At 36.8% G+C, this 11,910-nt stretch overlaps 1 protein-coding gene across 17 annotated transcripts; it reads right to left on the bottom strand.

Annotated features, from left to right (window-relative positions):
• usp48 (ubiquitin specific peptidase 48) lies at positions 1-10,666 on the bottom strand. 17 transcript variants are annotated; one of them, XM_081357865.1, is made up of 29 exons: positions 10,308-10,648; positions 10,072-10,176; positions 9,691-9,825; positions 9,420-9,540; positions 9,122-9,263; positions 8,712-8,839; positions 8,505-8,629; positions 8,238-8,346; positions 7,994-8,127; positions 7,818-7,900; positions 7,253-7,432; positions 6,989-7,123; positions 6,259-6,408; positions 5,375-5,575; positions 5,176-5,290; positions 4,925-5,061; positions 4,759-4,839; positions 4,414-4,538; positions 4,163-4,285; positions 3,951-4,012; positions 3,738-3,848; positions 3,133-3,263; positions 2,948-3,054; positions 2,745-2,849; positions 1,507-1,698; positions 1,299-1,424; positions 1,140-1,188; positions 1,002-1,028; positions 1-880 (listed from the first exon to the last, which is right to left on the bottom strand). In XM_081357865.1, exons 2-29 carry the CDS (start codon positions 10,086-10,088, stop codon positions 858-860), a joined length of 3,174 nt encoding a protein of 1,057 aa, XP_081213991.1. In that variant the 5' UTR covers positions 10,089-10,176; positions 10,308-10,648; the 3' UTR covers positions 1-857. The 17 variants fall into 17 exon arrangements, 10 of the variants coding, with proteins under 10 accessions (XP_081213991.1, XP_081213995.1, XP_081213989.1 ...); XM_081357870.1 differs by having other exon boundaries at positions 7-880; positions 1,507-1,680; positions 10,308-10,646; XM_081357869.1 differs by lacking the exon at positions 10,072-10,176 and having other exon boundaries at positions 10,645-10,665.
• Between the last annotated feature and the right edge of the window lie 1,244 nt (positions 10,667-11,910).

The raw sequence follows: 11,910 nt of genomic DNA on the forward strand, positions 1-11,910 counted from the left end.
ATGGATACAAAATATAAATCTTTTATTGTCTCAGTCAATATGATAAACATTTTTGCTGGGTCTCAAGATGTTGACTGACGGGACCAGAAACACAACAGTAACAGTAATAAGTGCATTCCTACAACAAACAAACATTATAAGAATTCTTACGATATCAATCTCTGCCAGTTGTTCTACACATAAAAAACACATATGAAGATGTAAAAAGAATATTTATTGCCCATATGAAAGAACATACAGAAAAGTTCACACAAATGCCTGCTAGTAGCAGAACATGTCTAAACTATTTAGCAATGCTTTAATATTTCCACATTCGGAAATGTCTCCTATTTAAGCTCATCGTTCTAGACTTTTCTTCACTGCTGTATTTTGATGAGGTTATTTACATTAACAAAACAAAGACTAAATACGTTTTTTTTTTATATTCAAGTTGCTCATGCATTCTTAAATATATGTACGAGCTCTATTGCAGTGCCATCACAAGCTTCTTTTCAACAAAGGATTTACAGAGACTTACTGTTTTACACACAAAATATGATCAGAACATAATCTCTGAAACATGACATTGCAACAAAACAAGGAGGAATTCAGATTTTCCTTGAAATGGAACGTCCTTTGAGGAAATCTTGACCCGTATTTTTCACAGTCATGTAAGCACGACCACAAAACCTTGCAGAATGCATCAACATCTTTCAATATTAAAAGCCAGCACGATGTTTTAAAGCAAAAAGACACTTTTGAAGTTGTTGCAACATTCAAAAACAAATTAAAAAACAAAACAAAAAAAGATCTATGTGTAGTTCAAGCTTTATCCTTGCTCAGCCATTGTCAGCATTGTTCCACATCTGAGGCCTCCATCAGTGTCCTAATAGTCCCGTGCCTGAACAAAAGGAAACAAATACAGTAGAACATGATTGACAACATCATGTTCCTGATTCTTTCACAAAGGTTTTAAAGATTAAAAATGCATGTCAGAAATGATCACAATAGTATATGCATACCTTTAAATCCTTCTTCAGGCATACAGACTACAAAAAAATAAAATAAAATAAATACTCAGCATAAAAAAATGCAGATTAATGTGTTTGAAAATGAGACATACTGGTATTAGAATTTAAGCTGACGCAAACAGCACTCACCTTGATAAACATCATCCATTGCAGCATAATCAGCAATGGGTTCATCAGCCTGTAGAGGGTCAAATTCAAGCAGCTTATTTACTTTAGAAACCTACAATATTACTGTTTTTATTGTATTTTTGATCTTTAAATGCAGCCTTGGTGAGTTGAGAGTTGTACCTTAAGGCAAATAATGCTCTCTGGGATGACTCCAAGACTTCCTAGAGTAGCGGAGTCATCTGTTAAACAGCGTCCGTCTATGGAAAGGTTTTGGTCGAATGGAGCCACAGAGAATGCATGCATGATCTGTGGATGCAATTATTTAAAGTAAGACAACAAGCGGCATCATATAAAATCGAAATACTTAATTTGCGCTGCACTAACAGACCTGGATCTTTAGCTCTTTGAGCGTCTGGTTGGCAGAGACGATGAGGGCTTTCTCCCCACGGAGTTTCCTGTGCCTTGTGCTCCTCCTGATGCCCGACTTGGAAGCAGAGGCAACAGCGGGCGTAGAGAGAGAGACGTTGTCGTTCAGCTTCTGTCGTTTGGCTCCGCCCTCAGACTGATGTAAAGAAGGGAGCTTGAGCCATGGATAGATAGATAGATAATCAGGTAGATAGATGGATAGTCAGACACACAGATGGACGGACAGATATTTGGATAGTTGGATAAACAGTCAGACGGACAGACAGACACACAAATTCAGATTGTTGGATAGACAGGCAAATAGATAGACAGACAGACGGATAAAAAATCTGACAGATAAATAGATGATTGATAGATAGATGGATAAACAGTCAGATAGACAGGCAGTCGGTCATGTAGATAATCGATATATGGATATTCAGACAGAAGGACATTTGGACAGGCAGATGGATAGACAGTAGGGCTGTCACTTTTGTGAAAAAATCCTGTTCGATTTTTGAGACATAAGTGTTCATTGAATCAATTGTAAAATCGATTTTCCGAAACTTCGAAACTTGTGTTGGTTGGTCCGATCGATTGTGCAATCGATTTTCGAACGTAAAGTGACAGTCCTAATAGACAGACAGATAAATAGATGATAGATGGATAAACAGTCAGATGGATAGTCAGATTAATATACAGACAGCCAGATAGACAAGATAAATAGATGATATCCAAATAAACGACGCGCCTTAAGTCTAATAACAAGCACAAACTGTGTTAAATAGAAGGCATCTGTCCTTCAGCTTTTTTCTACTTTATCACAGTAAAGTATTCGAACACAATAGACCTAATTAAAATCAAACGAAAGAAAGAAATGTTTATAATCCCCTGCGAAAATAGGTGAGACGTAAGTTATAATTTAGTGATAATTTGATAAGAGATTCAATGTCCAGTTGAATAAAATGGAGAAGGCCTATTGTTAAATTCTCAAAAATCCAAATCTTTCCATGGCTGTGATGGAACATTTAATTTTTGATTTTGTAAACAAAGCTTTGTGTTTTAGTCCTGTGGTAATATTCACGTAAAGAAAAAAGCGTTTTGGTGGACCACCGCCAGTGTTACTCAGACAAGTTTGTCAAGTTTACCAACACAGCCCTAGATAGATGGATGGCTAGATGGACAATTAGAAAGATGGACAGAGAGATAGATCAAAAGTACCTGACTGAAGTCTGGATCTTTCTCTCCATCTATCTTTGGCTCTTCTCTTTCATCCTCAACATCTGATCCACTCACACTAAACTCAGGGGCAGATTCCTTAATCATCTATAAAAGAGAAACCAAACGGCACACAAGTTACTCCTGGTAATACAATTGTAATGTTTAGGGTTTAACTGAAGACACGTGATCATGCAAAGACTCACCATTTTCTTGTCAATGACTTTGCGAACATACACAGTGGCCTGCGCGTACTCCCTCATGTCCCTCTGCTGCTGGAATATGAAGCCCTCTCTGCATTCTCGACACAAACCTGAGAGCACAAAACACATTCTCACTTGAAATACAACGTCTCCACGACCTCCAAGAATCTACTGCTCATTTATCTCACCTGGACGAGTTTGGTATTCTACATTGCCGTTGTCTTGCTTTTCATCATGAATCCGACGTATGGAGATGATATGGTCCACCATAAACAGTTTGAAGATCACGTCCCATTCAGCAGGCCAGAGAAGAGCTATACTGTGCATTGACAGACACAAACACTCAGACTTAACTCAGAGTTGCTCTTAATATGGGTAGTGACAAATAACATTCAACATTCAACATCAAAATATTTGGTTAAAATGTACACGTATAATGAAAAGTATATTGTTCAAAAGTTCGGGATCAGTAAGATCTTTTCTCTTCTGCTCACCAAGGCTGAATTTACTTGCTCAAAAATACAGTAAAAACAGTAATATTATGAAATATTATTACAATTCACTTGAAAACACGGTAGTGTTCAAATATATACACATACAAATATGTCATAAATTTATATTATTATTGTTGTTATATTTATTATTATTATAAATATATAATATTTCATATCAAATATTGTATTGTATTTAAGTAGAAAATATTGCAAATGAAAACTATTTCTGCAGTTTAGTTTAATGTCATCTAATTATTTTCACTCTAAGACATGTGTGAGATCAGGACTGAGCAACTCACTGTTGGGCGTCTCCTTGCAGCATGGAGTCATAGGTGAACATGAAGCCCCCGTGAGGACAGAGCAGGATACTGTTCCCCACATTGGACACTGGGTTACTCTTTGCTGGCCTCCTGTGGTATGATCAGGTATAACAGGAGACATTACAAAAATTTAGACATATCAAAACTGCAAAATCATTTTAGTGATTACAGAAAAAGCATTTTTTCCATTACCTGATAAATTTCCTCCATTCTTCTACAAAGTAAAGGGGTACAATGTACAGAATATTTGTCTCCTAAAACACAATTCAAACCAAAGTCAGTGAGCTGAAAATAAGAATGAAATACTGATGTATTCACCTTCTCTACCAGAAGTCGTTTTAATTATTCAAAACATCAGGGGAAAAACTGAAACAGAATGCCTTATTTGTGGAAAATGACGTTACCTGTGGCCATTTTTGCAGCGTGGGCCGATTTTTCTCCTGGAAGAGGTTGAGCAGGGAGCTCTTCTGTTCATTTGCCATCATTCTGTTCAAAGCCTCGTTCTCTTTCCCTTCCCTATCCAGCCTCTGAAAGAAACAGTATATCTTAAAACCTTCTAAGACTTTTCCCAAATAAGAGTAGGCAGATCACAAGGTTTCGAGTGTCCACTACACCTTTTAACCATGACAGCTGTGCTAATTGATCAATTTGTTACCATGCACTGCTGACAGGGCTCGTGATGTTGCGGGAACTCTGGTGCTTTGGGGAAATACATCCGCAGTTTATTCCACACCTCTGCAGAAACCAGCCGCCTGTCATTCTCTAGTATACTCAAACCACCTGCGGGAGAAAGAAAAAGCACAATTACGGAGTATCATTGCAAAAACCAACCTTGCTAATGAATAATAGAGTTTCAAATATTTAAATGAATGGTGTAAATATACATTTAAACAGTTTAATTCATGTAAAATGACAGCATCTCATTTGCTGTCATTAAATCGGTTAGACGCACCATTAAATATATAAAAAATATTTTCAGTTTTATCCAGAGACAACAAACCATGATAACAGAGAATGTCTTCATTAAAGTTCTTCATCTCTTCACCGTCCCTGTCGTCACTATCTCCTTTAACTCCATCAGCTAACAAAGAGACAAAAAGATAATAAACAACTAAAAGACAAGACTTAAAACAAAAGAAAGAAAGACTATCTGTAAGCTTCGGTACCTGGGCTGCTGCTTTTCTCTCCGTTCATTTTGCTGTTGTTGTGTTTGGTTTCCTCCTCATCTTCCTCTAGCTGGTCTAATGCCAATTGTCTCCAGCTCCTTAGTGAAGCCTTACCGATCCAGAACCCCGATTCATTACTAAATACACCCAATATAAACACCAGATCAGCTTCATCAAACAACTAATGAACTGCAGTAGCAGCATCTGCTGGAGACACAGGTTAAATAAGCGGCTGATTCTGTATTCCGTACCTTTTCAAAGAGGCTTTGGCAAAATTTGTGACCTCTTTGTAATCTTCATTTAGCTGGTTTTTCAGTCTGATCACCCTACATCTCTGAGTGACACAGTCTCTGCAGAGGTATGACCCTAAACGCCATCCAGGATTAATGAATATATTGAACAAAACAGTAATGAATGATTAAGGAGAGGTTTGACAAAAGAAACCCTTACAGTCTAGTCTGGGTCCTCCTCCATAGCGGTCGAAAAGGAGATTGGCAGCCTTCATGGATATTCTCTTGGCCTCGCCAATCTTGTCTGGGTGCAGTTTGCCATGGGAGCAAAGGAATTGGCTGTTGTCAATTTCCTTGGTGGCCGTGGAGTCATCAAGCCATTTCTTCAGCCACTCCAGAGGCACAAACTCATACGACTGGCCTAAAAACACAAAGGGAGCCCAGACTTTGATTCCTTATTGAAAAAAAGATGCTTTTATACAAAAATAAAAGCCTTACTGTTCAAAAGTTTGGGGTTCATATGATTGTTGTTGTTGTTTTTTCACTTTAACTTTTATTTAAGCAAGGATGCATTGAATTGATCAGGTGACAGTCAAGACTTTACATTGGTACTAAAGATTTCTACTTCAAATAAATTCTGTTTTTTTAACATCCTATTCATCATCCATCCTACTTCAGAATCCTGGAAAAACTGCATAAACATTAAGTAGCAAAAACGGTTTTCAACATTGATAATTATAATAGCACCAAATCACCTTAGAATGATTTCTGTGGGATCATGTGACACTGAAGACTGGAGTAATGATGCTGAAAATTCAGCTTTGATCAGGAAAATTACATTTTAAAATACATTCTCAAATAGAAAACAGGTCCTTTAAATTGTAATGATATTTCACAATATTGCTGTTTTGACTGTATTTTTTTATTAAACAAATGAAGACTTGATGAGCATAAGAGACTTCTTTCAAAACCATTACAAAAATCTTACCAACCCCAAACTTTTGAACGGTGGTGTAAATTTAACACCAAAATGAAGATTTAAAAATGGGATATTTAAAAGATTATATTATCAGAGAAACTGATGCACGGGGCATTTTTACGGACCGTCTTCCGCGGGTAACAATTCGTAGAGCTCCTTCACCTCCTCATGTTTGGCTTTGCCTTTGTCAACGCTCTGTTTTCGCATGTCTGCCATCTCATTGCACCACTCCTCAAACTTCTTGTTGTCCTGTTCAACTAGCTTGTGGAGAAAAGCTGAAAACCAAACAAATTCGTCTTAAATAGATATCATAAGAGGCTTGAACACTTCTACTTCTTAATAATGCAGTAAATGGATAACACTTTTGCAATGTTGTTTTCTCTTGATGACAATGACAGTTGTGTAAAATTACACTGGGACAAAAAAAACGGTCCCACTTTATATTAAGTGGCTTTAAGTACTATGTACTTACATTGAAATTAATAATTTGATACAATGTACTTATTGTGTAACTACATGTTTTTACATTGTACTTACCGGTACATTTTAAAAATTCCTGCATGTAATTACAGCTGTAATTAATTTATGTAATTACATTTGTAATTACACAGTTGACCCTTTCCTTACACTTTAAACCTACCCAATCCACCTCACCTGTTCCTAACCTTACTCGTATCACACCTCAATAGCAGCAAAAGTGTTTTACAATACAACATGAACACAATAAGTACATTGTACTTATTTTTTGATGCAAGTACATAGTACTTAACGCCACTTAATATAAAGTGGGACCAAAAAAACAATGTGATTGTTTAATCCATAATGTTCATACAGTTTTATTAGAGTTAATTTTACCTGGTACTTCAACGGTAGTTTCTGTTTGGTCAATCTCTTCTGTCTGCTGTTGGTACACTAACATGTATGCGTTTCTCGAACAGTGATAGCCTTTGCTACATTTTGGCTTTCGGGTTTGAGACTTGCCCGTCTCGGCTGGAATGTAAAGGATAAGAAAAAAAAATATATTTTTATTTTTTTATACTTATATTTTCAGGACTGTAAACACAAGTAGCTACAAAAAAATGAGACCTCATTCAACCTAAAATCAATATGTGTTGTTACCAATGTCTTCTTCAACGCCCAGCTGAAGCTTCTTTCCCTCCATTTTCTCGATCTCCTCATCATTGAATTTGTACCAGTCATTTGTGTGGGCATCTCTAACGTGAGCAATGTAGTGACCAGAGTATGCGCTCACACCACGATGAATCAACACGGCACTGAGTTCATACGTGCACTTCTCTTCTGAATTTAGAGGTTGAGGGAGAAAAAAGAATCAAGTAATGTAACGGTTCTGAACATTGATAATAATAAGAAATGTTACTTGAGCACCAAATCAGATTATTAGAATGATTTCAGAAGGATCATGTGACACTGAAGACTGGAGAAATGATGCTGTAAATTCAGCTTTGCATCACAAGAGTAAATTACATTTTCTAATATATTAAAATAGTAAACAGTTGTTTTAACTTGTAATATTATTTCATTATTACTTTTTTACTGTATTTTTTATCAAATAAATACAGCCTCGGTGAGCATAAAAGACTTCTTTCAAAAACAAACAATCCTACCGAGCCCAAAATTTTGAACTGTAGTGTATATATTAAATGCACATTAATGCACAGTATACCTCTTCCTTCCAAAAACGGCCCCATGTCAAGAACTTCTGGAAAACTAATGAAGGTGTTAAGCTTCTTCTTATGACCACTTTGCCTATAAAAGCAGAGAAAGATGAGAAACAAATGACTAAAAATGGCTATAAAACATCAGGTAACAGATCTGATAATGACATATTACAATACTCACCTATCAAAAACAAATCGCATGAGCTGAAAGTTGAGTGTGCGGGGAAGACTCTGGAGCTTGATCCGACGGGTGGCGTTCTGTTTACTCTGACAGCTCTCGCAATAGTAACGATTATCACCTTCCAGCTTCTCCTCCTAAACAGTGTGAGAAACCACACATTAAGACCCTTAATTCAGTATAATATAATATATAACATCTACATAGACATATGGAGCTGTCAGACACAAGAAATGTGAGCAGTCACCTTCAAAAACTCCGTAACGCACTCCGTGAGGTTTTTATGTCCTTGAATGTTCAGCTCCAGTTCATAAAATCGTGATGGTAGAGGAGACTCACGTCCACATTTGTTGCATCTGACATAACACAAAAACAAGCTCTAATTACAATATTATAACGTAATTGTACATGTCATACATTGTACACATCACTCCCACTATATATGTGACTATAAATATATCAAGTGACAAGAATCTGAAATTGAAGTTACATGGATAATACAAGAATAACTTACACAGTTACATAAGAGAACTGCCCACAGAACTGCTGTTGGATGACATTTTGGAGATTAGGATCCTTCTGCTTTGAAAGTGTGTCTTCAAGAAGTGATAGGAAGAGTTTAGAGAATTCCTGAGCATCCTAAAAACAAAATAAAAGTAGCTTTTGAGATTTCACATGAGCCACAGGAAACTCCAACATGCTCCATCTTATGCTTGCTCACCTGCTGTTGCCCTGTATCGAGCCCAAGAGCCTTCACCAGCCCTGAGGGGTCGATATACCGTCTGTTGCTGTTCTGTAGCAATGCAAACAGATACTGGAGGTGTTCGCATATCGTCCGTGGCTCATAATCTGTTGGTATGTGCACAAAATAAGAAAAGTCCATTTCAATAAATATGCTTCTAATGCATATTTAATGTTAAAAGTCATGCTTTCAGCATTGTACTCTTGATGCTTAGCTCCAAAGTAGCTACAGAGTGAATCTCCTTACAATTACTAAAAATGTTTACTAAATGGCAATTGCCACTGAAATAATTGTACAATACTTGCATGCTACAATGGCATCGTAATTGCCAAATGAGAAGTAAAGCAATAAAATCATCATGCCTTTAAAAGAAAGAACCTCAAGCTCACCTGAATCCGTGTTGTGTACTTCAGCTCTGGAATTCTGAAATCGATATAAGGCTCTGCGGAGGTCCAGATTGTGGAACCACACCTGGAGGAAAGTGTTGACGTAACATGTGGCGCCAAGATTCGTCAGGCCCACAAAAGTGTTCTGGTAGAGAAAGCAATCACATAAATGTTGATGATGTTGACATATCAGTGTTGTTAAACTTGCCCTGAGCGTATTTGACAACCCTATAATTTATTGTTAAACTAAGGCCATTAAAAAACATTTTCAGTCTTTGAAATAATCAGTCATTTTGCATACCTTATCTCGTCTTTCTGAGTTTGGGTCATCGATGTTGTGGAAGGTATTTTCATCAATTTCTCCTAACCATGATTGTTCTCCAATACCGACTAGACAGTTAGGATTCCCTTTACAGTTCCTCCTGTGTGACAGCAAAAATGTTCAAGGTGGGACAGTGATGTGACAGTGACATGCGTTTTTACAGTGACAGTGACATGCGTCCCTTCAAATGCTCTTCTGAAATAAATAAACAGAGAGAATAGTAAACAGAACATTGTCACCACCATATTACCTGCATGCCCCTCTTTTGCAAGGCAGCACTGCAATCCTATAAGCTAACTCGATATGTTCACGTGTGATGTCCTCTGGTTTGACTGTCTCTGCCCACCGCCACGCAGCTTTTTCCAGCTGCAACCGAGGAGCCATTCTGCACAAAGAAGTACAAACCTATTTTTTTACAGTCTATGGTACAAACTGTGAAAACGACACACAAATTCAGCATACAAAAATCACAACATAGAGCTGAACAGACATGTACAGACGCCCTGCAGACAGAAAAAAATACATCACACACAAACTTTTACAGTTATACGGAAATCATGTACAAAATACACAGCCAAAAACATATACATCAAAAAGAAACACAAACATCAAAAAATCACACCACACTCACTTGACAGTTACACACATCTGTGATGCACAGGCCTTGCATCATTGGTCCAGCATGCACAACACTTTTGATTTTACCCCATACATCAGAAAAACACTCTAAAGACAGCTAATTTATGAAAACAAGCAAATAATTGGCAAGTACAGACAATAATATTCAAGAAACACCACTGAGTCCAAATTAGCACACACATTTTTAGACTATCCCATCAACATAATTCAGTTTAGAATAAAACATACCGTCACAAATAAATACGGCGTTTTACGGGCTCGACACAACTGTGTTGTTTTTAAAAATCTTTAGCAAACACAATAATATTGAATGTTTTCATCGAGGCGGCTAAAGCTGCGCAGTTAGCATGCTAGCAGCTAGCTCTGACTTATTTTCATTAAATAAATGCACCTGGCGTAAATTTAGCAGGAGATTCTTGACTGTGAAGATGCTTTCATAAATATAGGAATTTTAAATCACACTTTATTGATTGTAAGTTTGTATTTAGCGCCCTTGCGTCAGCTTTTATATAAATATTTTTGTCCCTTCGTCAGTTTCAAACTTCTATGAGACGTACGTACTTACGCGTGACGTACTTGCGGCGTCTGACGTAAATCCGTTGGCGCGCACAGCTCGCTCAATGTTTGGGTGTTGCACATGGCAAGTTTTCTTCAACTTTTTCGTTGCTCAGATACATACAGCACATTGAATTGTTGTAATTCAAAAATAAATAATTAAAGCTTTGGATAATATGCTGTTTTTGAGCCAGGTGACATTTAAAAGTCCATAAAAGTGCTCCACATATTGCACTATATATAGGCTACCAAACAGGTTTATGTGAATGTGCTTTCTATAATGATTGTTGTGAAAAGATAATATATGTCATTTTTAACAAATCAAATTGTTTTGCAGAAACTGGGTAAAATAAATAAAAATATGGCCTATTCATAGGCCTATATGTTTTTTTTTTTTTTTGCATGTGTGTGTTTTTGCTTTGTCTTGTGGGGATTGTGCCTGTATAGATACCCAGGGTAGATCATGAGACACATTCACACCATAGACTGTAAAAAAAAAAGGGGGGGGGGGGGAGTCCAATGAAACTTTTAACAAGAAGCTCTATTCCACTCTGTTAAAGGCCCAAAAGGTTTAAGAGCTTTTTACTGACTTCACCTTAAAACTTTTAACGAAGACATGCCATGTAGTGGTTTTTGACTGTCACAAGAAAGTCATGAATGTAGTGTATAGAGAGAAGGTATTTATGCCAAATTGTGCAATAATGCCTGGATGTTGTGTGTGTGTGTACTGGTGTGTGTGTTTGCTTGGTAAACCCTACATTATGGGGACAAAATGTCTGCTCAAAGATGGCAATATCCAAAATCTTTTTCCCTGTGGGGACATTTTTTGGAAAACAGCTTATAAATCATAAATTACGTGCTATTTTTTGAAAATGTAAAATTGCAGGAAGTTTTCCGTGATGGGTAGGTTTAGTGTAAGGGGATAGAATATACAGTTTGTACAGTATAAAAATCATTTTGTCTATGAAAAAATCCCCATTAAACATGAAGTGTGTGCGTGCGTGTGTGTGTGTGTTTATAACATTTACTGTTGAAGGGGAATTTTGGCCAAGTCCTACTGAATCAAGAAACATATGTTTATGAATATGACCTGAATGTTTCAGGTCCCACTGCAGGTCTGGACTTCATGACACAGTAGTTTGTTTGTTGTGTTTTTATTGTGTAATATAAATTATTTTATTGGGTTTTAGAATTATTTCAAAGTAATTTATAAATAACTAAGTAAAGATTGAATTTATTCCTATTAACCTTAACATTTTCTGATGGCGTATGCTTT

This window comes from Scardinius erythrophthalmus (assembly GCF_964197995.2).
Source record: "Scardinius erythrophthalmus genome assembly, chromosome: 25".
NCBI classification, from domain to species: domain Eukaryota; kingdom Metazoa; phylum Chordata; class Actinopteri; order Cypriniformes; family Leuciscidae; genus Scardinius; species Scardinius erythrophthalmus.